A 27787-nucleotide genomic window follows, 5' to 3' on the forward strand; every position below is an offset into this window, starting at 1 on the left:
GCCAGTGTGGTTCCTTATCACAACTGATCAAGATGGCCAAAAGATTCTCTGCTCAGAGGGACTTGCAATTGATTTTGGAAAAGAGAGAAGCTTTTGATGATGATGTAGAGGACGAGCATTCAGAATGTGAGGATCACATTTCTAAAAAGTCAGAGTCTGACAGTGACTTTGAAGAAGAGGATTAGATTGAGCATCAGCTAGTTCCAAAACAAAGACGAGCCACAGGACCAGCCCATCAGCAGCCCGCTCCAGGACCAGAACAAGCCCGTCATCAGCTAGCAAGTGAAGAAAGATGGATGTCAAAAAATTCTGAAATTGAATGGTCTTTGTCGTATATTTCAAGCGACAGTGATGTTGAAGTGATGATGAAGGAAGATCCGCGGACACTGCTCTTGCTGGTATAATGAAGTTTATTACAAACAAGCAACACATGTCATACAGACGGCTAGCACGCCCGGAGAGACCTCAGTCAATTCAAAATGGCTCTGCCGACCAGAGAGTCTTCATCCCCTTAAATACAGATGATGCTGTCCTTTCCAGGACCCCTAATAAAACATGTCTCAGACATGGGCCTCCTGCTCCTCCTCGTATGCCTGCTCTGATAATATAAAACATCTGTACATGTCACAGGGCGCATAAATTAAGGACATGCCTCCTACACTCCATGCATCTGCTCCTGGAAAGGACAGAGTTCATGCACGTATGCTGTTTCATAAGTATTGAGGAAAATACACTACATATTCCCCCCTTCGAGACTTACACAAAGTCTCGAAAAAATAAAAGAAGAGAACATACAGGTGCATAATCATGACAGAATAAACAACCCGTCATACAGCATAATTTTAACATTAAAGCAACTGTAAGGAGTATAAAAGTGAGAGTGAAAAACCTGTCAGGCAGCTAATCTTTCTTGAAATATCCATTAAACAATGTAGACAGGAAAATTCCCTCACGGTCCCTCTGCCAAGGCAACCATACATAGTACTCCATACCACTGAAATGAGGAATTTAAGCGAATTGTGTAAGGAAATGACTTAAACAAATACATATGGAACTCTCAGCAAATCAAAACAAAACAATATCCAAAGTCAGGCTGGTCGACCCATCGCACCTTTCGATGGACCTTTTCCTGCCTATCCCACTGTCCCTAAACATCGAGAAAAAGAAAACATCTGAGGTCCCATTACATTTAGAAAAAATCATTTCCCAAGTATTTAGTACATAAAGAAGAAAATTCATTTTTTATTTTACTAATGTAACATATATGAGAAGACATAAGAATGTATAACACTGCAGTTTCTCAGCAGCCTTGACTCTCAGTTGTAGTATCGATGACGTCTTGAATCTGGATGTTGTATCGCCAGTCCACGTTCAGAGTCCTTCAGACCATTCGTATGTTCATGTTTGAAGTGTCTGAATCCATTCAGCCCATCGGAGTCCCTGACAATCCACCACCCTTACAGTGGTCTTCTCCCCATATGTACTAGAATGAAAGAAAAGAAAAACAGTATCTTTTGCATACAGAACAGATACAAATCAAAACATCAATACAGAATAAGAACACTTCTATAAGTAAAATGTGAAATTATAACTCATATTGTCCCTTTATCATATTGTTTCTATACCCCCCCCTTCGAGACTAAACAAAGTCTCGAAAGAGTAAAACTAAATCAACACTACAAACTACCCAAGCTATAACAGAGGTAAATAATAGGATTATAATAGTGTCAGATATTCAAAATGGATATTCCTCCACCAATTCGATCTTTATCGCGTCCTACTTTTTGCAAAATCAATTTCACCGTCTTATCCACAAACTCTTTTCCATTGTCTGAGAATATTCGATCTGGAAGTCCCCACCTGCTTATGACCTCTCTGCATAAGAACTTGGCAACCGATTGAGCATCTTTTCGTTTTGTTGGACAAGCCTCAGGCCATCGTGAAAATCTGTCCACAACGACCAGCATATATCTTTTTCCTTCAATCGGTTTTATCATGTCAACATAGTCCACAACGAGTTCACGCATCGGACCCCTTGGAGTTGGGATGTAACCAGGAGGAACCGTCACTCCCCTCCGAACATTGTTTTTCAGACAGATAGTGCACCTGCCTATGACATAATCAATCTGTTCAAGCAAACATGGTGCCCAAAAACCATACTCCTTTGCAATCTTTCTCTTAACTTCCCCCCTTGCAACGTGAGCTAAACCATGCGCCTCCTGAATCATCAGACCCAACAAGTCTGGAAATTTCCTCCTGACCTGTTGCACTCGCGGGCAAAATGGCCTTGTTGTCCACAAGTATAACATTCATTTGATTGCTGTTGAAAGTTTGGATTAAACCTTCCTCCTCTTCCAAAGTTTCTTTGATCTCTTCCTCTCCAGGACTGCACTTGATCAAAAGCTGGCTGTGGGTAGGAGACGACTGGAACCACCGGCGGTGGCTGGAACGATTGGAGCTGACTCTGGTTCGGCTGTGGCTGTGGTACTAGTTGATTTAGTGGAGCCTGATTCTGCATAACCAGAGCCTGCTTCTTCTCCATCTTCTTATTATCCATCAGTTGTATTTGATTAAGTTTCCTGAGGGTCTCTTGGTCCTGGTCTTTCTGATCATGTTCCTTTTTCCTATACAGCTCCACTTGGTGGGCTATATGATCCGTATAAACACCCTTTGCCATGCTTCCAAGACCAACCACCTCTGCCAACTTGCTTCTCACTAGCAGGGGCCCTTCTGTATTCTGGCTCGCAAAATTGACTGCTCCATTTGATTCAACTCCGGGTCATTTCCTGTGACATTTCTCCACACTTGATGAACTCTCGACACATAGGCCCTCGGGTTTTCTTCCTGTCCCAGTGGTTCAATGAAAATATTGTCAGGATGTACATTTGTCGGAAATGTTTCTTTCAGCGCCCTGCACACTTGACCTCTACTTGCAGCAAACAGCTCTGAATCATTCACAGCAGTTCCCACATATCGATTAAGTCCAGCTTTCTGTAGAATCTCTCCCATAGCATGAACTCCAACGAGATTGGCCAAGAGTCTCTTGATATCTCCCATGGCAGGATGCTCTCCCATCATGATCTCTTCCAACTTCGAAATCCAAGGATGTGCTCCATCTTGAAGAGTAGGTAACTTTTCAAGTATGCTTGACATATCTGTGTTCCGCCAAGGCTTATACTCCAAACTCTGTCCTCGGAAGACCACTGGAAAGAATTTGTGGGGTGTCGACTGTTTTCTAGAGCGCAATCTATCTTTCATGGCCGATCGTTCGGAGCTTTCTTTCTCTAGCTCTTCCTTCCGCGTCTGCAACTCCTCTAACTGGTTCATTAGTTTTCTTTGTCTTTGTGGAAGATCAGCTTTTTGTCTGTCATAGAGGCATCGGTCTATGCTTACTTCGACCTCTCTTAAAGTCATCCGGGCGTCTTCTTCCTGGCGGTCTTCATCCTCACTGTCATTAGTGGTAGCATCTCCTCTCTTTTCCGCTTTGGTCAGCATCCGCCTGACTGCAGGGTCATATCCTCCCCTGCTCTCTTCCGCATCACTTTGGCCACTCTCGTCTCCATATTCCAGCTTTTGCGTCCCAGATCCAAACCATGTTTTCTTCGTACTTTTGGATCCTGGATACATCGTTATAGTTGACTCTGCTTGACCTGTTTCTATTATTATGCCCTCCTTGTCTCTGATATGGTAGTCCCCCTCCTGAATGATCACTGTGGTCTGAGGATAGATTTCCTTAGACTTCGCCCCTATCTCATAAGGTGGCGGTCCCTTCACTGGGTTCATATGTGAGAACACTGAATTGGTGTCTTTCATCAGTTTTTCTGTTAGTTTTGTATTTTGTTTTATTTCTTCTGCATCTTTATCCCTCTTATCGTTTGCAGCTTTGATCAGTTTCTGTCCCTCATTTTTAAACAACTGGAGAATGCCAAGCTCCACTTGCCTCTTCTCTTTGCATTTTCTCCCCTTTTTCGCTCTGCCTTGTATGTGGATACAAGTACCATCATTATTTTAATTACATCTGGGTTAAGAGTCCCCTCCACTGGCCATGGTTGGTCAATTTCAGGCGAGCGTTTATGCCATTTTTCCGATATTTTTGCAATGTTTGCGATGTCTCTAATTAAAGGATTATTCTTCTGTACTACATCAACAGGAGTGATTACTTTTGGACTTTTAATGTCCTTTTTCCCATTATAAGGCTTCCTTATGTTCCGTTATTGTACTTTAAGAAGTAATTGCTAAACTTAAAACTACTCAAAGCTATTTAGATTACTTCCATCCATCCATCCATCCATTTTCCTCCACTTATCCGGGGTCGGGTCGCGGTGGCAGCAGGCCAAGCAGGCTGACCCAGACTTCCCTCTCGCCCGCAACATTTTCCAGCTCATACTGGGGGATCCCGAGGCGTTCCCAGGCCAGCTGGGAGATATAATCCCTCCAGCGTGTTCTGGGTTTTCCCCGGGGTCTCTTCCCAGTTGGACGTGCCTGGAAAACCTCTAGTGGGAGGCGTCCAGGAGGCATCCTAATCAGATGCCCGAACCACCTCAGCTGACTCCTTTCGATGCGAAGGAGTAGCGGCTCGACTCCAAGTTCCCTCCTGATGTCCGAGCTCCTTACCCTATCTCTAAGGCTGAGCCCGGCCACCCTACGGAGGAAACTCATTTCGGCCGCTTGTACCCGCGACCTTGTCCTTTCGGTCACGACCCAGAGTTCGTGACCATAGGTGAGGGTAGGAACGTAGACCGACCAGTAAATTGAGAGCTTTGCCTTCCGGCTCAGCTCTCTCTTCACCAAGACGGTCCGGTGCAGCGCCTGCTTTACTGCTGCAGCCGCACCGATCCGCCTGTCGATCTCCCGCTCCATCTTACCCTCACTCGTGAACAAGACCCTGAGATACTTAAACTCCTTCACTTGAGGTAGGCACTCCGTCCCCACCTGGAGGGAGCAATCCACCAATTTCCGGCAGAGCACCATGGCCTCGGATTTGGAGGTGCTAACTCTCATCCCCGCCGCTTCACACTCGGCTGCAAACCGCCCCAATGAATGCTGGAGGTCACGATCCGAGGAGGCCAACAGGACCACATCGTCTGCAAATAGCAGAGAGGTGATCCCGAGACCCCCGAACCTGACGTTCTCCACCGCCCGGCTGCGCCTAGAAACCCTGTCCATGAAAGTCACGAACAGGACCGGTGACAAAGGGCAGCCCTGGCGGAGGCCAACACCCACCGGGAACGTGTCTGACTTATTGCTGAGAATGCGGACACAGCTCCTACTGCAGTCGTACAGAGACCGGATAGCCCGTTGTAACAGGTCCGGCACCCCATACTCCCGCAGCACCCCCCACAAGAACCCCCGAGGGACCCGGTCGAAAGCCTTTTCCAAGTCCACAACACACATGTAGACTGGTTGGGCAAACTCCCAGAACCCCTCCAGTAGTCTTGCGAGGGTGAAGAGCTGGTCCACTGTTCCACGGCCGGGACGGAATCCGCACTGCTCCTCTTGAATCCGAGGTTCGACAAACGGTCGGAGCCTCCTTTCCAGCACCCTGGCATAAGTTTTCCCCGGGAGGCTGAGTAGTGTGATACCCCGATAATTCGAGCACACTCTCCGGTCCCCCTTTTTGAAAATGGGAACCACCACCCCGGTCTGCCAGTCCATGGGCACTGATGCCGACCCCCATGCGACACTGAAGAGGCGTGTCAGCCAAGACAGCCCAACAGTGTCCAGCGCCTTCAGCATCTCAGGGCGGATCTCATCCACCCCCGGCGCCTTGCCACCAAGGAGCTTTTTGACTACCTTAGCGACATCTGCCAGGGATATGGGCGAGCCCCCCAGGTCTTCAGGCGCTGCCTCCTCTGAAGAGGACATGTTGGTCGGGTTTAGGAGTTCCTCAAAGTGTTCTTTCCACCGCCCGACGATGTCCCCCGTCCGGGTCAACAGTTCCCCCCCCCTGCTGAGAACAGCCTGGGGTAGGCCCTGCTTTCCCTTCCTGAGCCGTCGGATGGTTTGCCAGAACCTCCTTGAGGCCAACCGAAAGTCCTTCTCCATGGCCTCCCCGAACACCCGCGACCACCGCAGCTGCAGTCCTTCTGGCCTCCCGGTACCTCTCAGCTGCTTCAGGAGACCCCTGGGCCAGACAGGCCCTGAAGGCCTCCTTCTTCAGCTTGACAGCTTCCCTCACCTCCGGTGTCCACCATCGGGTTCTCGGGTTGCCGCCACGACAGGCACCGATGACCTTCCGGCCACAGCTCCTAGCGGCCGCGTCCACAATAGAGGCTTTGAACATGGTCCATTCGGATTCCATGTTCCCAACCTCCCTCGGGATGTGTGACAAGTTCTTCCGGAGGTGGGAGTTAAAGACCTCCCGGACAGGGTCCTCCGCCAGACGTTCCCAGTTCACCCTCACTATACGTTTGGGCTTGCCGGGTCTTTCCAACCGGTTCCCCTGCCATCTGATCCAACTCACCACCAGATGGTGATCAGTTGACAGCTCTGCTCCTCTCTTCACCCGAGTGTCCAAGACATACGGCCGCAGATCAGATGATACAATTACAAAGTCGATCATTGATCTCCGGCCTAAGGTGTTCTGGTACCAGGTACACTTATGAGCCACCTTATGTTCGAACATGGTGTTCGTTATGGCCAAACCATGGCTAGCACAGAAGTCCAATAACGAGACACCACTCGGGTTCAGATCGGGCAAGCCGTTCCTCCCAATCACCCCCCGCCAGGTTTCTCCGTCATTGCCCACGTGCGCGTTGAAGTCCCCCAGGAGAACTATGGAGTCGGCAGGCGGCGCCCTTTCCAGGACCCCTCCCACCGACTCCAAGAAGGCCGGATACTCTGAACTGCTGTTTGGTGCATAAGCACAAACCACAGTCAGAGCCTTGCTCCCCGCAACCCGTAGGCGCATGGAGGCGACCCTCTCGTTCTCTGGGGAGAATTCCAACACAGCGGCGCTCAGCCGGGGGCTCGTGAGTATCCCCACTCCCGCCCGGCGCCTCTCACCTTGGGCAACTCCGGAAAAGGACAAAGTCCAACCCTTCTCCAGGAGCTTGGTTCCAGAGCCAGTACTGTGTGTGGAGGTGAGTCCAACTATATCTAGCTGGTATCGCTCCACCTCCTGCACCAGCTCCGGCTCTTTCCCCGCTAGTGAGGTGACGTTCCACGTCCCTAGAGCTAGTCTATGCTGCCGGTAATCGGCTCGCCCAGGCCTCCGGCCTGACCTGCCGCCCGGTCTGCATTGCACCCGACCCCGATGCTTGTCCCTACGGGTGGTGGGTCCACAGGGTGGCTGCTCCATGTTGTTTCTTCGGGCTGAGCCCGACCGGGCCCCATGGGCGAAGGCCCGCCACCAGACGCTCGCCGACGAGCTCCCCTCCTGGGTCTGGCTCCGGGAGGGTGCCCCGGTTTCCCTTGTCCGGGCGAGGTGGCTGAAGTCCGTGGGCTGCTTATCATTGGGGTTCTTTTGAACCGCTTTTAGTCTGGGCTCTCCCCTGAGGCCTGTTTGCCTTGGGAGACCCTACCAGGGGCTACTGCCCCGGACAACATAGCTCCCAGGATCACTGAGCCACGCAAACTCCTCCACCACGGTAAGGTGGCGATTCGCGGAGGAGCACTTCCCCCCCCTTTTAAAAAAAATAAAATAAAATCACTAAGCAATTAACCAATTACGAAATTAAGCAATCAATCAATTAACCAATTTGTAAACCAACAAATCAATCCATCAGTCAACAACCACATCAAGACCCAATCAATCAACCAAACAACAAATTACCCCATCAATTAATTAACCAATAAATCAATTTGATAATGCCAAAGGAGCAAGAGCTCATTAATGCAATAGCACAACCCAAAGTCCACTTATAATGTCTGACAAAAAGATCACGCGCTCCCACAAGTGACTGACTGTCACCAAATGTGGACTTAATCTCTGTAAGACAATCGCCTAATTATCACCCAATATTCAGCTCAAATCGTCAAACAGTCACAATACTGAATGTCCACTACAGCACAGATCAGAACAAATCACGCACAAATAACAAATTGACATCTGCAATTGCCAGCAGAGTTTAGACCAAACAGTCATTCGCCATTAATTAATTAAATGCATTCACTGGTCAGTCAGTTGCCAAGTTTCTATTTATTTACTTATTTATTTCTCCTAACTGGCTAGAGCATGTATTCTTTCATGTGTGTTTGAGCAGGTCAGTATCCTTTTAGGCTTATAAATGAAAGCAGGTTAAAAATGTGTACCACCCATATTAACCACGACTGAGAACACATACACATATGGAAAATTCAGGTTTTGTTTTTGCTAAAGAGTTTGTGGATAAAGTTGTACCGGCCTTTTGTGGATTGAAACAGAAGCCTCTCAGTAGACGTCAGCAAGCCACACTCCGTGAGGCACCGGCCCTCTGTCTTGTCTTCAGTCTTAATTCTCATTCATCGTAAATGACATAAAGACAAGAAAACAGGCAATGATTTAGTTTCTTATGAACCCCTTAGGTCCCTTTAACAGCATCATAAACTTTATTCCTAAATGAAACCCCTTCCAAATGAAACAAACAGTTCAAACGGCAAAGGAATTTTCTGTATCTCACAGGAAAGTGTTATTTTCACTGTGCACTCTCACACACACACCTTCCGACCTCCATCTGGAGGGAATTTTGAGACGAGTGAGGGGGGGTGCTACCCTTCTTAAACGAAGTTCATTATGTATTCAATAACTCATTTGTTGTATTACGTCCCTTTTAAGAAGAGCTCATGTTTTATTTATTAACTCATTAAATTCATTACGTCTTCTCAAAAGAAGCTCATTTTTATCCAACACCTCGCTTAATTCATTACGTCTTCTCAAAAGAAGCTCATTTCATTTTTTCGTTTATTCAATACATCGGGCAACATATCTGTCCTTACAAGTTATTAAATGTCCCGTTCTCAAATCACAACCGTTATATGATTATTCAATCATAATGTGTTTTTTCTTTTAACTTTAAACATGTCTCCTCTCCTCCTGCAGTTTTCATAGCACACAGCTGGAACACATTAGCAGCCAAATCTCACACACACACACACCCGGTAACAGACGCACACACAATTTCACCCAGCTCTGCTCTCCCAAAGTAAACACCCGATATTCAGCGCGCACACCATTTATACCATACAGATATTATAGCATGCTTTTGCCGCTTTACCATTATTTTTCTCATAAAATTTCTGCTACCTCTGAGATGTAAATATCCGATGAGAGGCTGCATCAGACACTGTTCGTCAACAAATGCCAGAGTGGTAACAGTCAATCAAATTTTTATTCTACATTCTCCAGTTATCAAACTGACCATAAGGTGTTGTTCCAGGTTTTTTCGGCCCGTACTACGCTCCTCCACTGAGGGCTCTATCCTATCCGATTTTGCGGCTCCATCATATGATCATTTCCTTTAAGCTTATCTCTCTCTCATTACTCTGTCTCTTATCACTTTTTACATTTATTTATTCAAATTACCTGGATCCAGGTTTCCCAATTTTGTCTTTCTAACTTAATTCCTGACTATGTCAAAGCCATCGTTACACAGTGGCTAATATGCATGTCTTACCATTAAGAAGTTGTGTCTATTTAGCACGCCTTATCGTTACAATGAAGCTATTCTAATCTATTCCTTGTATTTCTCATACTTCTTTTCTTCACTTTTTTATCTTCTCTATATTCATTCCCCCTTTTTGCGTATTTCCTTATGCAAATTAAATTAAATTTAGCACGGAGTTTCACTTCAAACATCAAATCAACAGGACATGTCCATAAAGAGATTCTTATTTTACGGTGTGACCAAGCAATCTACATATAACAGCCCCAATGGATGACCAGCATTCAATCGAGGGAGCTCACCGTATATGAAGATGACGAAAAATCGCAGGCAACATCCGCTCAGTTCGTGACGCCAAGTTTGTCGTATATTTCAAGCGACAGTGATGTTGAAGTGATGATGAAGGAAGATCCGCGGACACTGCTCTTGCTGTATAATGAAGTTTATTACAAACAAGCAACACATGTCATACGGACGGCTAGCACGCCCGGAGAGACCTCAGTCAATTCAAAATGGCTCTGCCGACCGGAGAGTCTTCGTCCCCTTAAATACAGATGATGCTGTCCTTTCCAGGACCCCTAATAAAACATGTCTCAGACATGGGCCTCCTGCTCCTCCTCGTATGCCTGCTCTGATAATATAAAACATCTGTACATGTCACAGGGCGCATAAATTAAGGACATGCCTCCTACACTCCATGCATCTGCTCCTGGAAAGGACAGAGTTCATGCACGTATGCTGTTTCATAAGTATTGAGGAAAATACACTAAATCTTCTTGCCCAAGAAATGAGCCACCCCGCTTGGCTGCCAATGTGATAAGGATGCAACCAGGGCCAACACGGATGGCAGTTACTCATGTGCAGGACATCAAGAAAATTATTCTGGATTGCAATAATTTAGAAGGAAGGCGTGTTTTTGGAGAGAGGTGGAAGGAGATGGACCATACCCATTCACATGCCTGCTTATCCTTGCTGGAGTTTTCAGGTCCAAAGGGGAATCCACAGAATCCCTGTGGGATGCAGAAACTGGCAGAGAACTTTTCCGTCTCTGGAAAACTTCCACATAATTTCCAGGATTATCCGCTTTTATAAACGAGACGACAGACCAGCTCAACGGCAGAGAGACAAGCTAGCTGCCATCAGGGCAGTGTGGGACAAGTGGGTGCACCGCCTCCCCCTGTTTTACAGCACTGGGCCTAATGTCACCATTGATGAGCAGCTGCTGCCATTTAGGGGCTGCTGCCTCTTTAGGCAGTATATACCATCTAAACCTGCAAAATATGGTATAAATATCTGGGCTGCCTGTGATGCCACTTCCTCATATGCTTGGAACTTACAAGTCTACACGGGGAAGTCAAATGGAGGAGCCCCTGAGAAAAATCAAGGACTGAGAGTTGGAAACATCACATGCGACAATTTTAAACAAAAAACGAGAAGCACTTTAATTCATAAATGTGACCTAACAAAGGTAAAAGGCAAATATTAACCATATATGCTGTTTATATTGCTTGTAATTGGGATGAGGTAAACATCTTTTGAGTATTTTAACATAAAATAGTTTGATTGTGTTGAATTAAAAACCCCAAAATGCAGCGGGTCCACCAGACCCACGAACACTGGCTGTTTAACAAAAATATCAACACCATACAAGTGTTAAGTTTCGGCTGAAACTCTAGGTGTGGCACATTCCTTGGGCCCAGGGTGTCTTATCCACCCAATACAGGCCTTTTGCTGAACAAACCTGAGTGAGAAGCTGCGGGTGGTGGGGGTTAACGCGTCCACCGTCTCCTGGATCACTGACTACCTCACGGGCAGACCACAGTTTGTCCGACTGGGCCATGTGCTGTATGATGTGGTGGTCAGTGATATTGAAGCCCCACAGGGAACTGTTCTGTCTCCCTTCCTGTTCACCTTGTACACCACTGACTTCCAATACAACTCTGTGTCATGCCATCTGCAGAAGTTCTCTGATGACTCTGCAGTGGTCGGGTGTATAAGGGACAGACGGGAGGAGGAGTACAGGGCAGTAGTGGATGACTTTGTGGAGTGGGCCGTTAGAAATCACCTGATGCTGAACGGGCCAAGACCAGAGAGATGGTGGTAGACTTTAGGAGGAAGACGACGGCCCCACAACTGCTGAGAGTTCTGGGAGAGGATGTGGACATGGTGGAGGATTACAAGTACCTGGGTGTCTCCATCGACAACAGACTGGAAGACCAACATCAACGCTGTGTACAAGAAGGGGATGAGTCGACTCTTTTTCTTGAGGAAGCTTCGATCCTTCGACGTGTGCAGCAAGATGTTGGAGATGTTCTACCAGTCTGTTTTGGCCAGTGCACTGTACTTCGCCGTAGTCTGCTGGGGGAGCAGCATTGGAGCCGGAGACACCAACAGACTTAATAGACTGATTAAGAAGGCCGGCTCCATCATTGGTTGTAAACAAGACTACAGGTGGTGGAGAGGAGGACACTGAAGAAACTATTATCCATATTGGATAACCCTGATCACCCTCTCCACCACCTACTGCAGTCTCCAACAGACTAATCCAGCTCCGCTGTCACAAGGACAGATACAGGAAAACATTCCTGCCCTCTGCAATAAGACTGTACAACAAATCACCTTTGGCCAGATCATCCTCCACATAACTACACGCCGTGTCACAAGTGTTAGTGTTATAATTCCATTGAAATTATTCAAATAGACCTGAATTACAGGATGTTTACTTATGGAAGATTTTATATGTTTGCAATAAGTTTACTTGTAGGAGTCTTCAACATAATCATTGGAAGTATTGAACCAAAGTACAGTCACATAGGTATGGGGGTTCTGAGCCATGAGGCAGAGAGAGCAGGGGAGATAGGGTCAGTGAGGAATGCAGAGGACAGGCTCTTCACGACCATATAAGGGAATAGGTTGAGGACCAGAGACATCAAAGGGGACATCAAAGGGGACACAGAGGAGCTGGACAGATGACCAACAGAGCAGGAGGAGTCTGGACGACTTCAACCAAACACTGAGCTGATAACTGCCAAAGCCATTAGGGGTTTATTGTATTTCGACCAATCACAGAGGCTGATACTGGACATTTGAACTTTCGGAGGGTTAATAACTTCTTGTATTCATCACCTGATCTCCCAAGTCTACATTCAGAAGATACAATCAAAATGTTTACAGTTTAAATTTACTTTTTTATTTTATTTTAAGCGACAGCTCCTTAAAAACGTACATAGTAAATTTGAATCAGTAAAATAAACCGCTATATTTTATAGTTTACTGTATTTGTAACTTAAATTAAAAAACTAAAGAACAAAAATGTAAATGTTCACATATTTTGCCTATAGGAAGGATTCAATAATGTAAATTGACAAATTATCAGTTCACAAATATTATTTCAGAATAATTGGGGCCAACTGGTTACTTGGGGGACCATAAACTGCATTTTCCTCCTTCGTCAGTATCCGGCCCAAGAAATAAAAAAAACAATGGGGTCCATCATATCCAGTCATTCTGCGGATATTCAAAAAGTTTGTATACATTTGCAACCTCCATTCACATCATTGAGCCTTTGTGAATACTCAAAAAATCAACTTCAATAACTTAAAGGTATTTATTAACTTATTTTATTTTGATCATTATTTCGTCATCGAGTAAAGTCCCTGCTGTTCAAACTCACTTTTCCCAGAAATTACTCAACATGACTCTCACCTGAGTAGTTGTCTGTTTGCATGTTCAATATGTTTTGTTTTTTTGTAATATGCTGATTTATCAGGTCCAGAACAAGATTCAGAAGGAACTCAAAATAATAAAAAAGTTAAACTGTTCATTCAGCTGTATGCCTAGAAGTTAGTCTAACACATAAACCCTCATTGATTTTCTACTGTTTTATCTTTTTCTTCACAGCAAAGTTTATACGAGTTCAACAGTTTCTCAACTGCTGCTCGGAAATAATGTTAATGATAATGTGTTTGTGTACAGTTGCATAAACACTTGGCGAGGTGAATTGGGGGTGCAGGAGGAGGGTGGAGGGAGTATAAAAGGAGGGTGCAGTACAGTGTCTCCATTGACAGCAGATCAGGATCAGTCAGGAGGATGAGTAGGACTCTGCTGTGGCTGGTGGCCTCTGTGGCCTTGGCCTCCATGACTTCTCTGGCTGATGGAGCTCCATTGTAAGTAGACCTGCCTTTCCTTTACACACTGCCCCTGGGCTTGAATTTCATCAAAAACAGAGCTTAATTATGCAGTTTGTTCATTTGTTCTTCTTCCTGGTATTCACATTATTATTGGTTGAAATGTAATGAGAGCAACAACGATATCTGCATTAAATTTAAAATGTAAAAAGTGTATAAATATTTGTTTGACTTGTGTCTTAAATAATGAGAAGCTATGGTCCAGTTTGCCGTTTGTGTCACAAGGTAGTGTGGACTTTCAAATGAGGCCAGTTAGTTGGCCCTAAATTTGCTTCAGAGTTTGCACAATGATACCTAAAGCCAGACAGGGCAAGAGTCTAGAGCCATGATGAAATGTTCTGTTGGTCCAGTGCTGGATCTTCATCAAAGTAATCAATACATTACTCATTGTGGGTGAAGTCCATGCAGTCAAGATCCTCATCTGGGCAAACAGGTTTGTTTATCTTGGTGATTTGGGTGAAATTAAACTTTAACTCACAGTCTCTAAGACAGTGGTTCTCAACCTGAGGCTTTGGAACCAAGATAAATCTGAGAAGTCAGAAGATGAAAAACATTTCTGTTACACAAAACCATGTTTATTTTTTCAGACTTTTTTCTTGTGAAATACTGAAAAGGTTTCCTTCATCAACCACACAAACATCTCACAAGAAAAGGGCACTCATGCTCTCAGTAAGGCCGATAGCTGTGATGAGGGGTTACCAGTCAGGGGTCGTACACAGGCCTCACTTTTGCAGGTGACATTTTGTCTTTTGTCGTGGTATGAAAACTGATGTTTATCTAATTTTGAACTGGAGCATCTGCAGATTAATTCCATACCACACGTTATACGCGATGATCCAATAAAGTCAGGCACAATACAAGATGAGTAAGTCCCCTTTTTTTTATTTAAATCTTTGACACCATCATGACTCTGAGGGAGCCTAGAAGGACAACTGAGTGAGATTCAACTCAGGGGAGAGGGAGACACACCAGGCGCAGATCTGCACTCCACTGAATGCACTTTTTTGGTTGTGTGTGTGTGTTTTATATGGGGTCAGATCAGTCTCAATAATTGCAAATGCACACAGAAAGACTCACAAATGCACGCAGAACGATTCACAAATACATTCCAATGCACGCATAAAATCACAAATATATTTCTGCATTTGTGTGTATTGGTGTGTGGATTTTTCTATTTGTTTGTGGATTTGTATGTATTTCTTTGTGGATTGCACTGCATTTACAAATACAAAAGCTCTACTTAAAACGTGCTGCACTGGAAGCAGAGCAACTGAGGAAGACAGTAGCTGTGCAATAAGAAAATAAGATAATGGGAAAAATATTTTTATAAAATATAAAAGATGTAGTGTATTTAAGAAACATTATGAAATTATAGAATAGATATAACTTTGTGATTCTGTTTAGGCACCAGCAGAGAAGGCCTTGCTGGCCCTGACGGCCCACCACTGGTGTTTTATGGTGCCCGAAATGTTTTCTACACACTGAATACAGAATATTAATATTACTCCATATCTTCCTCTCTCCCCGCTGCTCTGCAGGAAGGTGCTGTCTGCCCCCAACTTGTTGCGTGTAGGTACAGCAGAAAAAATCTTTGTGGAGTGTCAAGACTGCACTGGAGCAGCCATCAATGTCCAAATCAACGTGATGAACCATCCAACCAAAAACCAAATGCTGACAACTACATCTGTGACACTTAATACTGCAAATGACTTCCAGCAGCTCGGAGAAATAACGGTAAGTTAAATACCGTCACTGTGTATGTAATTATCTCTGACTGTTGCTAACTTACATGGCCACAAATAATCTATCAATGAATCCAGAAATGAACAGGATTTAGACCTCCCTACCCTGCTACTGATGCACTACTGGCGTCTCTTCATACTGGTTTCAGATCCCTGCTGGAGACTTCAGTAAGGATGCCACCATGAAGCAGTATGTGTACCTGCAAGCTCAGTTTCCTGGCCAACTGCTGGAGAAAGTGGTCTTAGTGTCCTTTCAGTCCGGGTACATCTTCATACAGACTGATAAGACCCTCTACACCCCCAACAGCAGAGGTGAGTACAAATCTGCATCAGTATGAAAAACACACCTACTTCTGTGAGAATGTCTTTAAGTGTCTATTTTCCAAATTCCAAAAAAATTATATTACTGTAAATGACTGTGAAGTTAAAAGAGCCCTTCTTTTCAAAACGTTTTTAAACAGTCACATGACCCAAAATAGCATCACCGCCCTGCAACCCTCAGCAGCAAAATTAACTTCTTTCTCTCTCTATGTCAGTTCACTACAGGATGTTTGCAGTGACGCCTCGTATGGAGCCAGTAGAGAGGGATGATGCAACTAAAACTGATACTTCTATTTCCATCGAGATTGTGGTATTGTGATTTATCTATGATAAGCACAGAATTTAAAGTGATATCATATAATAAGCTGTAACTGGGAGTAAAAATACATGCATGTCTCCCTCTAGTGGTGGATTTACACATTAAAGACAGCCTTTTCCTTCATTTGGAGACAAACACAGTTTAGAAATTGTGTCACTAAAAGTGTCACTATCATACAGTCTATAGGCAATGTATAGTGACGTTGATGAGGACGTAGACAAAAGACATATTTAAAATGTGACATGGATTTACTGAATTATTTTGTAACTTACCACGGCTCTCTGTTAACGGTTATTTAAAACTGTTCATTTTAGACCCCTGAAGACATCGTTTTACCAATTGATTCAGTCGCTTTGAAATCAGGGATCCACTCTGGAGAATTCAAACTTGCTGAAATTGTCAGGTTAGTAGATTATCTGATTTCAATTATATTTTCCATATTGCATTTTTATACATTTTGTTGTTAAGTGGTTTATTTACACTTTGGATACACATGGATGGCAGGTAAATTCATCTCAAAATGTCTATATAGTAGCCTATATTTTAACATGTTTATGTCGCGTTTTTTACAATGAATTACCATGTTGCTAATTTAGTGTTTTGACAGCAACTAAATAGAAGTATGTAAGTCATACGGTGTATAAAGTGTGAAGACACACTGAATACTGAGACTTTTCATTTGAGCCAATTAAGGCCAAGACATGACCTGGAGATAAGAGTTTTGTGAATGTAACTCCATTTGCTCATGTTATGAGAGCCTGGCTGTGATAGTAATAGATCTTTAACTTGGTTGGTAAGTAGTTTCTGGAACCCCTGAGTCATTACTGCACTTTATCTCACTGCTCGTCTTCACTGAGCAAGATCTAGATACTTTTGACCCAACCTGAATCTGTAATATATAATTGAAAAATATTGATTTGATAAACCAACATTTTGGTATATAAAATGTATTATATAAAGTAAGTAAATGAGACAGCAGGCAAACAGCTAAGATAAACGAGATCTGCTAAAAGGTCAACTAGCTTAGCTAGCAGAGTAGCAGCAGCAGCCATCTTTGCTTTTGAGTAGAACATCTAGTGTTACTTTGGAAATCAGGGTGTAGTCAATTTAAATGTAATAAGCAAGAGTTTGACATTTTAGGAAATAGCTCATGTGCTTTTTGGGAGAGGGTCACTTAGATGAGAAGATTCTTACCACTGTTAGACAAAAAGTGGGGATAATCTTATTTAACTCCCCAACAAAAGCTTAAACTATTCCTTTGAACTGTAGATCAATTTGTCTTTTAAGATCTAAATATTAATTGTTAATGGACGGAAATACATTTAATCCATTTAAAATAAAACGTATCACAGTGCAAAGGCATAAAATACAAGTGCACCCTTTCTATCTTATGCAAAGTCAACCTGAAAACGTAAATCCTTTCATCAGTGTTGTAGCGCAGTAATAAAGATGTTAAGTTCTGTGCAGCAGCTCTGTTGTGTAAGCCTACATCTCAATTTGTGTGGGATATAAATATGTATATATAACCTCACGCATCCGAAGTCTGTTGTTACTTTCAGTCTTTAAATGATTATTTTAATTTTGTATGTGTATGTGTGTGTGTGTGTGTGTGTGTGTGTGTGTGTGTAGTCCAGGACTGTGGAAGGTGGTGACAAAGTTCAACAGCAACCCGCAGCAGAGCTATTCTGCAGAGTTCGAGGTCAAAGAATACGGTGAGTCCTTCATTACCTGCACTTCTATTTAAAACCTTTATGAACCTACAACATTCAGTCTTGTTACCTGATTGGACACACAATAAAATGTTTTCCATTTTGCAGTGCTGCCCAGTTTTGAGGTTAAACTGACACCTAGGAGTTCCTTCTTCTACGTGGACAGTGAAGAGCTCACCGTCGACATCAAAGCTGTGTATGTGAAGACTTTTGTTTCGTGGTTTGAGAAATCAGGTTTGACTGGTAGATTGATTGCAGGAAGAAAAATAAAGGGTGTTGTCCAAAGGTTGTGTTTGGGGCTTTTGCTTTTTTTTTAGTCTGATTTGTGTTTGTTTGTTCTTGATTTTTCTGCTTTGCTTCATTGTGGGCTTTGACATGTCCCTGTCTTGTGGCATTAGGTATCTGTTTGGTAAAAAGGTGGATGGGACCGCCTATGTGGTATTTGGAGTTATGCAAAAAGGTGAAAAGAAAAGCTTCCCAAGTTCTCTTCAGAGAGTGCAGGTGAGCACATTCTTACACTTTTGCTGTATTTTTTTAATGTTTTGCAAGACTCTAGAAAATGACAAATGTCTATAATTTCCTGTTATTCATACATCTGCAGTAATTTCAGCTGAATTGCTACATTTCTACCTACATATATTATTTATTTAGGATGTTCAGAATTAAACCAGGCTGTTCACTGACTGTACCACTGTACTGTATTTGAAGATGCATGTTTAAATTGTGTCACATTAGGTCGAGAGTGGTGATGGAGTGGTCACACTGAGGAAAGCGCACATCACAAACACTTTCCCAAACATCAATGAACTGGTGGGGACTTCCATATTTGTGGCCGTCATTGTGCTGACGGAGACCGGTAAGACAGAGAGACTGTGTGTACGTGGCTTTTCAGTGTATTTGATCAAAGTAACTACCAGCTAACTACCAGCTAACTACCAGCATTATTAGAGTCTGAAAAGCCCCAAACAAGAACGAGAGGAGAATAGAAAGTAAAGATATCAAGATAACATTTTTCTATCAGTTAATCACAATGAAAATCAAGAGATGTATAATAGATAAAATGAAATACTCATGTCATCAGTTTTTGTGTGAATGTGTTTGTGTATCAACACACAGGTAGTGAAATGGTGGAGGCAGAGTTGAGAAGCATCCAGATCGTCACATCACCTTACACCATCCACTTCAGGAAAACACCAAAATATTTCAAACCAGGAATGTCCTTCGATGTTGCGGTAAAGTACTTATTTACTTTTATATGAATGTACAGCATATGTATGGCTTATGGCATGGCACTTCGGGCAACACACCAATTTTTTTCTCAGACAGAGAAGGCGATTATAAGAGGAAGATTTAATCTCAGAAAATGTTTTGAATGGATTCGATGAAGAAATTGATCAAAGCACAGATATAAATGTTTTCAAAGGTACAGGGACGAGGAAGGGGCCTTGTCTCTGTCGGGACTTTGACACTCATTATTGTTTTTCACATTAACATATAATATGTATTTATTCAGAATTAACTGTAAATGTTTCTTGTTATTTTATTGGTTTCTTCTTGTTTTATTTTGTTATTATTTGTTACATGTTTGGAATAAATGAATTTGATCAAATGGCTATATTTCTACTTAAATAAAAAAACATTACACTACTGAAATACAGCCACTCTCAGAAAACACAGATGGCAGTATATCGTTAATGTGCAAGTCACTGCTTCATGCTCTCTTCATAACTGTTATTGATTAGATCAATATTTTGTTGTGTACTTTCATTGTGATGTTCAGGCAGATTTTGACAAACAGAAAAAAGCAATTTGTCTATCAACCCATTAGATCACCATGAACTAAATCATGATACTGAGAACTACAATCTAATAACATGAGTTTGACCTTAAAAAGATCTGTTTCAATGAGTCAGTCAGTCGATTTCTGATGGTTCAGCTGTTTGTGTTTCTGATGGCAGGTTGAAGTTGTGAATCCTGACGGCAGTCCGGCACAAAGATTGAGAGTGGTGGTGGATCCAGGTCAGGTGGAGGGCACGACCGAAGACAATGGCATCGCAAAGCTTACCATCAATACAGTGGCAGGGAACTCAAGGTTGACAATAACTGTAAGTCTCTGAAGTTTTTGACACTTTTTAAATTTCCGCTTTCGTTGGCAAACATTTTTGACGTTCACTTGAAGAGGTGAAATCAAGCTCCATGTTGTTGTTCATCCGCACATTTACTGTACAGTATGTCAATGGTGAACTTCTTGTCAGTGTAATATCTGTTTGTCATTCTATTTAGCAGCCAAGATGAGTTGAGATAGGATAGACTTGGGACTCTTCAAGTATTCTTTATCCATGTTTGTGTATATGCTTACCTGTGTGTGTCTTTAATTGCAGGCAAGGACCAATGATCCTAACATTAGCCCTGAAAGACAAGCATCAGCCTCCATGGTAGCTCTCCCATATATAACAACGAGCAAAAACTACATCCACATAGGTGAGGGACATCCTGAAATAACATCAGATGGTACAACATAAGGAGATAGCAGTGGAAAAGTGTGCACCATGCACTACATGTTTTGGGTGTTTTATCACAACATGTCACATTTGCAGGTGTGGATACAGCGGAGCTGGAATTAGGAGACAACCTGAAAATCAACCTCAACCTCATCCGGGTGGATAAACATCACACTGACATCACATACCTGGTGAGAGATGTTTTACACCAGTGCATGTGTGCACATATTTTACTCTTTTGGTTGCCTCCCACGTCATGTGTAAAATATACATGCATGTCTGATAAGTGCTGATGTTCAAATCTGCGTCCCTAGATCTTGAGCAGAGGTCAGCTGGTGAGCAACGGGCGTTACAGGACACAAGGTCAAGTTCTGATTTCCCTGATAGTTCCTGTTACCAAAGAAATGCTGCCATCGTTCCGCATCATAGCCTACTACCATACAAACAGCAATGAAGTGGTATCAGACTCTGTTTGGGTGGATGTCAAGGACTCCTGCATGGGCTCGGTGAGACACGCAGCGTTGATGTAGTAGTCAAGTGGGCAAACAAAACACCCACACACAAGCTGATAAAGTAATTTGTACATTTCTCAGACATATTTTTATTTATGAAACTGCTTAAAAAAATACAGAACTGCACGTCTCATTCACTGACCTGCCCTTCACATTCAGCTGAAGCTTGAATCGGCAACAGTCAAAAATTCCTATGAGCCCCGCAAGATGTTTGTTCTGAAGGTCACAGGAGATCCAGATGCCACAGTGGGACTGGTGGCAGTTGACAAAGGTGTCTACGTCCTAAACAACAAGCACCGTCTCACCCAGAAAAAGGCAATTTCTTTATTTAATATTTATCTCAGAAAATAAATAAATATGTTTAAAAGAAAATTGTTAGCTTTTTGCTTCAAATAATATCTGGCGTAAATTTGTCCTGCAGCAAAACACATTGCATGAGTTCATGTGTACATATGAGATCTGTCACATGAGTTTATAGATTTGTTTGTTTAACTTGCATACTGTAACCCTATGTCTTGTTTGTATGTGTGTGTGTGTGTGATTGACCTCTGACTTGCTCAGGTGTGGGACATTGTAGAAAAGTACGACACAGGCTGCACACCAGGTGGAGGGAAGGACGGTATGGGTGTGTTTTACGATGCTGGGCTGATGTTTTATGCCAACACGGCTATTGAGACACCCTACAGACAAGGTGACACTACTTTACCCTCCCCTTCCCCGAACATACCCCCCTTTAGGTTTTAACATTGTATCAATGAAATATCTCTGATTTGAAGAAGTGGGCACATGTAGAACTTTTTTCATCGCCATAAGTCTAGTGTTTTCTTTTTAGGAGTAAGCATCTAGTGGACAGTAGAAGAACAGCATCATAGACCAAATTGCATTATATTTTCAGTATTTTGACATGTAGATATATTTCTTGTTGCATTCTATTTTTTATATTTTTCATAGAAAGAGTTCTCATTGCTGTCTAGCTTTTTAATTCTTCAAAACCTCAAACTGATATCTTAAACTTTGGGCACATAAAACCAAAACTATCTGCCAAATACTACCTGACGTAAGTGAGATTATATGTTTTTGGTTGAACCGACGCTTTGAGGCATTTCCATTTGAACTATTGTGACTGCCACATAAGTGATTATGGTCCCTCCCTTATTTTAGGGGTTTTAGAATATTGCTGCAATATTATTGCATTATTGCATCAGCATTTTAATATAATAAAGCATTTATACAATGTTGTAACATTTCAACAAATGGATGTGTAATTGTAGATAACATTTTCTCACAGCCTCACCCTGTCCACATTAATGACCTCACTCTGATTTAAAGAGTTTCACATCAATTACACAAAGCACAAATCAAGTTTAGTTCCAACTTTCAAAGTTAAAACTTGTCTGTGTTTCGAGAATTGAAATGTCCGGCCCCCAGCAGGAGGAAACGAGCCACTACTATCATGGACGTCACAACCAGCTTACGTAAGAACCACAGCTCTAAACTACCCAATACACACATCATCAGTCATCTTCAGTCACTCTTCAGTGTCGTTGGACAGCTTGTTCCATTGACTTTCACTGTTCTCGTCTTTGCCATGCTATGTATTCGTAGACGGATTAACGTCATACTGAAAGTTGAAGGAGCCGTCTTTTCTTGTCAGTTTTCCCCCTCCCTGTCCCATTTAGTTCTTTGTTTATTTGATTATTTGATTTCTAATTTTTCTTTCCAGTTCACAATTCTTCTTGGTGGTCTGTATCTTCTTACCTCTGTCTCTCCTCCACAACCCTCTTTCTTCCCAGTGAGTCAATATAAAGACCAGTTGCAGTGTGACTGTTGTTTGGATGGCATGAAGGAAACCCTTCTCAACTACACATGTGAGAGGCGCAGCGAGTACATCAGTGATGGTGAAGCTTGTGTCAAGGCCTTCATACAGTGCTGCGAGGAGATGAAAGACCAGCGAGCTGACAGGAAGGAGGATAGCCTCCTACTGGCTTGCAGTAAGAGACGGGGACAGGGGATGTTGTGATGCTCTGAGTTGTTACTATTCATGGTCATACTGAATGAAAATAGTAACATTTTTAATGACACTTTAGGTGAGGTGGATGACAACAGTTACATGGAGAGCAGTGAAATAGTTTCTCGCACCAACTTCCCTGAAAGTTGGCTGTGGACAGACTTCAAACTGCCTGCTTGTCCTCCACAAACACCTAACTGGTGAGTCAACTGAAATATGCACAGACAAAATATACTGATAACTTCACACTGACACCACTAGGATTTAAAGCTACCCTTTACCTCTCAAAGTGTTAACCCTCTTCTTTGATTCAGTCTCACCACATCAGTGACGAGAAATGTTCCTTTGCAAGACTCAATCACAACCTGGCAGTTCACTGGCATTAGTCTGTCAAAAACTCACGGTGAGGATTCAGTGACTAAAATCTGCAAACCTCTCCCATCCTTTACACCTCTCTCTCTCTCTCTGTTTTTTTCTTCATTCATCTCTTGTTTGTTTGTTTTTATCCCTCTTATCTTAAAGGACTCTGTGTTGGCGATCCGTTAGAGGTAATTGTCTTTAAGGAATTCTTCATTGATCTTAAGCTGCCGTACTCTGCTGTCCGTAGAGAGCAGGTGGAAGTTAAGGCAATCCTCCACAACTACAGCGACGATCCTGCCACCGTAAGTCTGTGTTCCTCTGCTCTGGTGCTTCATGCTGGAGCCTATTAGACCAAGATATTGTTCTCTAAGCGATTTCAAACAAAAGTGCAACAAATATTGGACTGACATACAACGAGTGGCACAAAAACTAAATAGAACAAATTAACTCCTTACTCTAGTCTTTGATGAATGGTGGTTGGTCCCAGTGTACCTTTCCATTCTCAAGTTCAAATTGATCCCAAAGGAAACAATATTAAGCATTACATTACTTCAAATTAGGGATGCATCATTAGTAGGTGACCTAAAATAAAACTGATGACTATGATCCCTTTTATCCGCTCAATGGGGGTCTTCATCTTTGACAGCTACACACACTTCACTCTCTTTCTCCATCTTTGTCCTGTTTTCAAGGTGCGTGTGGATCTGATTGAGAAGGAGGATGTGTGCAGTGCAGCCTCTAAACATGGGAAGTATCGTCAGGAGGTCAGAGTTGAGCCCCATGCTGCACTCTCTGTGCCATTCGTTATTATTCCCCTGAAAAAAGGACAATACCTCATTGAGGTCAAAGCAGCTGTTAAAGATTCGTTGCTCCATGATGGAATCAGGAAGATGCTGCGGGTGGTGGTGAGAGAAACAGCGATCTCCCGTGTTAAAGTCAGCATAGGGAAACACATATGTGTACTGTATCAGTCTTCTCAAAATGAAGAGATTTTAACAAGCAAGCCATATTGTATTTTGTTACACACCAGCAGACTACGAAAATATAGTTGTGAGTTGTAATGTTTGTCCTAACTGTTGTTGTTCCAGCCTGAAGGTGTACTGGTTAAATCTTCTCAGATTATAATTCTAGACCCCTCTACTCAAGGTGTAGGTGAGTTTACCCATAAACAGCTACATTATATAGTAATTTGGTAACATTGTGTTTTCATCACTTGCAAATTGATCCCCCGACTTGCCCACTGTTTATCCTTCAGCTGGTAAACAAGAAGAAACTCTCATCAGTGGAATTCCTAAGAAAGATTTGGTTCAAGACACACCTACTAGCATACAGATCTCTGTGACAGGTGAGATGTTATGCCATATTTGAGCACGTTATGTGACATAGTAATTGTAAAATGAACTGACCACCTCTCTGGTTGTGAGGGACCTTTGCATGTTTCTTTGGATGTTTCTTTGTGTTGATTTGTAACGTTTAGTTTTTTTTCTGTTTGTGTGTGTGAATGCAGGGGGAGAACAAGTTTCTGCACTGGTGGAGAATGCCGTTAGCGGAACATCTATGGGTAGTCTGATCAAACAACCCGGGGGATGTGGAGAGCAGAACATGATCCGCATGACTCTACCTGTCATTGCAACAACTTATTTGGACAAAACCAACCAGTGGGAAGCTGTGGGCCTTCAGAAACGTGACGAAGCCCTCCAACACATCAAGACTGGTAGGTATTGGCACAGATACCAGGAATCTTATTGATGCCCCTCTATGTGGGATTTTTAAGTTTCTGACGTTGCAGAAGTGGTATCAAAAATAAAAACAGTATGGCAGACAGCAATGTTACCACTGCCCCACAGACCCAAGCAGAGACACTAAATATTAGTGGTCTGAATGCAATACATAGACTATACAAGTTTGACTACAAACAAAAACGTATGCCAGCAGAATCATTTAAAAGATGCAATTATAACAGGAAAAAAATGTAACAGGGCTCTTCAAACTGGTTGTGTGTTCTTGTTTGTGTCCAGGCTACCTGAACCAGCTTGCTTACCGTAAAAAGGATGGGTCTTTTGCTGTGTGGACGAAACACAAAAGTAGCACCTGGTGAGGCTTTCAAATATCCAAGAACTCATGCATACATAAATGTTTCTCCTTTAAACTAAATTCTGACTATGTGGCGATGGTGTATTTCATGTGCAAATAAAGTAAACTAAACGTCTCCTCTCCTCTCTAAGGCTGACAGCCTATGTTGCCAAGGTGTTTGCCATGGCCCAAAGTCTGGTGGCAGTGCAAAGCGATGACATCTGTGGCGCTATTAAGTTTCTGATTCTCAACGCGCAGCAACCTGACGGCTTGTTTAGAGAAATTGGAAAGCTTATTCACGGAGAGATGATTGTACGTGAACTGATTTAATTGACGTCAAAAACAAAATAACAAGATGGAAACAATTCCATGTCACCGGCTAAAACCTTATATAAATCAACACGTTTGTGTCCGTACATGTAGGGTGATGTTCGCGGCTCAGATTCAGATGCCTCCATGACGGCCTTCTGCCTCATTGCCATGCAGGAGTCACGCACACTATGCGCTGCCACTGTTAATGTGAGTATGATACAATCTTTTTTCTTTTCCCTCCACTGCTTTTATTTCTTAATTTTCAGATTCTACACAAGTGATTGACCAAACAACGCTTTCTGATGATGAAGCAACTCACCATTTGCGAAGTCCCGTCCCTCTTAGTTACTGTCGCGACTCCTATAGAGCTTTCTGTTCTTGCACATGCAGTTTACAGTAAGGACAGGGGCGAGTTTACTATTCAAAATACTTTGGCTCTTCATTTCACACAGAGGTTGACAAATCCAGTTTGCAATTCTAGCCACTGGCAGATTTGGTCAACTGCAGTGGCGGGCTGTGCATTTTATACCTGGTCCTTCAGTGCTGTCCGTCTACAGTTGCACCTCCTAATAACCTCATCTTGACGCCGCAGCTGAGGTTATTATTTGTTTCTAGGGGTGTAACAATACACATATTCATATTTAACCGTTCGATACGAGGCTTACGAACCGAACAATACGTTTGAATAATACTAGTGCGTTTGGAAAATGCAGAAGCTTAAATTGTGGGAAATATAATGTTTTCTGTGGACTTTGCTCAAACTGGCAACCCACATGACGTAACAGACAGCTGTCTGACACTCCCACCCCGGAAGAGAAACATTTTGCTCGCGACGCTAAACTAGCTTAGCAGAAAACAATAGCAGCAAACACGCTACACTCTCCCCACAGTGTTTAGCTGTTCCCTACTGATTCAAACAGGGCTAAAGCAATCGCCACACAATCCCCATTTCTCCAGACCATAATTCTTGCTTTGTAAAAGAAAACAACAGCCCAAACAGAATCAAATGTCCGACCCTATCCCCGCGATGACGGGATGCTTCGTCATTAACGGACAATTCCTAAAGTCAGAATCAATGTAATTAACACAATTACAAGAACAAACTCACAAGAACCAGTCACATATATTTATATGACAACAAAGCACCATAGACAAATGAACACAGTAGTAACGCTACTGCAGATGTAAAAACACAAAAGCAGTTCACTTACCAAAGCTGCTGTTCACTTAAAGACAAAGTCCATCCTCCTTTCTTTGTTAACAAAGAGTTTAATGACGCGGTTGTATGGAACATCGGTTCAGTTCAGTTCTAGCCAGAGGTCCTCCTGCGAACATGTTCGTTGAGTTGTAGATCCACTTGGGTCTCTCCAAAAGTTTTCAAATGCACCATAGTTTGTGAGTGTCCTGTCGTGCAATGGTGTCGTTTTGCTGCCTTGTTTAGCGTAGCGTAGCGTAGCTCCAAACATTTCCAAACACCAAGTTGCAAATAGAACGCATTCCCAGCCATTAAATGTGCAACGCTTCTCCGATGCTGAAATACCGTTCGTACAAATCCTTTTCCATGCTGGTTCAGGGCTGCTAGCTGTGGGGTTGACCGACCCTGTCCAGCTTTTCCTGAAATGTCCTTCTTGAGGAATCTGTTTCTCCTCCTTCAGCCATTGAGTGTTAAAAAAAACAAAGCTAGGTAAAAAAAAGAAAGAATCTACACCAAGCAAAATGCTGAAAATGTCATGTCAATGTCATTATTCTTACATATCTTTCAACTTGAACTCTTACTACTAATACTAACTTCTGCAAGCTGCTTCAGCTTCAAAACAGTCACGCTAGCCCACTGACCAATCACGGCGCACGTTAATGCTGAGCCAGCTGCACGTTAATGCTGACGTACTTGTAGGCCAGCTAGCAGCTCTGGCACGTCAAAGAATACGCCCAACATGTCAAACTAAAGATCTGATTGGTTGAAGACTATGACAATCATCAATATCGTCCCCATTCACTTAAACTGCACATGGAGGCACTTGTGAGTCTGCAGGCCTGGGGCCTCTCTTCTTACCTAGAGACACAGAGGTGAAATCTGATTGGATAAAAGCTCTTCTTAAAACAAGCTGCACTGGAAGCAGAGCAACTGAGGAACACAGTAGCTGTGCAATGAGAAGATAAAA

The 27787-nt window shown here is 43.0% G+C and overlaps 1 protein-coding gene across 1 annotated transcript in view; it reads left to right on the forward strand.

The window, feature by feature from the left end:
• Positions 1-13670: 13670 nt before the first annotated feature.
• LOC306696150 (complement C3-like) overlaps positions 13671-27787 on the forward strand; it is a gene marked incomplete at its 5' end in the record, with an annotated part of 28332 nt that continues 14215 nt past the window's right edge. The window contains 28 exons of the mRNA XM_079159693.1: positions 13671-13747; positions 15307-15502; positions 15660-15822; positions 16047-16141; positions 16465-16553; positions 17780-17862; positions 17968-18055; positions 18258-18360; positions 18595-18715; positions 18976-19091; positions 19818-19964; positions 20241-20340; positions 20457-20551; positions 20675-20866; positions 21032-21187; positions 21434-21563; positions 22279-22347; positions 22666-22863; positions 22960-23080; positions 23195-23283; positions 23403-23542; positions 23933-24145; positions 24329-24392; positions 24496-24585; positions 24748-24954; positions 25259-25334; positions 25466-25625; positions 25737-25832. Of these exons, the coding sequence (XP_079015819.1) occupies positions 13671-13747; positions 15307-15502; positions 15660-15822; positions 16047-16141; positions 16465-16553; positions 17780-17862; positions 17968-18055; positions 18258-18360; positions 18595-18715; positions 18976-19091; positions 19818-19964; positions 20241-20340; positions 20457-20551; positions 20675-20866; positions 21032-21187; positions 21434-21563; positions 22279-22347; positions 22666-22863; positions 22960-23080; positions 23195-23283; positions 23403-23542; positions 23933-24145; positions 24329-24392; positions 24496-24585; positions 24748-24954; positions 25259-25334; positions 25466-25625; positions 25737-25832 (3474 nt within the window). The remainder of the gene's footprint in view (positions 13748-15306; positions 15503-15659; positions 15823-16046; positions 16142-16464; positions 16554-17779; positions 17863-17967; positions 18056-18257; positions 18361-18594; positions 18716-18975; positions 19092-19817; positions 19965-20240; positions 20341-20456; positions 20552-20674; positions 20867-21031; positions 21188-21433; positions 21564-22278; positions 22348-22665; positions 22864-22959; positions 23081-23194; positions 23284-23402; positions 23543-23932; positions 24146-24328; positions 24393-24495; positions 24586-24747; positions 24955-25258; positions 25335-25465; positions 25626-25736; positions 25833-27787) is intronic.

This window comes from Pholis gunnellus (assembly GCF_910591455.1).
Source record: "Pholis gunnellus genome assembly, chromosome: 5".
In the NCBI taxonomy this organism is placed as follows: Eukaryota; Metazoa; Chordata; class Actinopteri; order Perciformes; family Pholidae; genus Pholis; species Pholis gunnellus.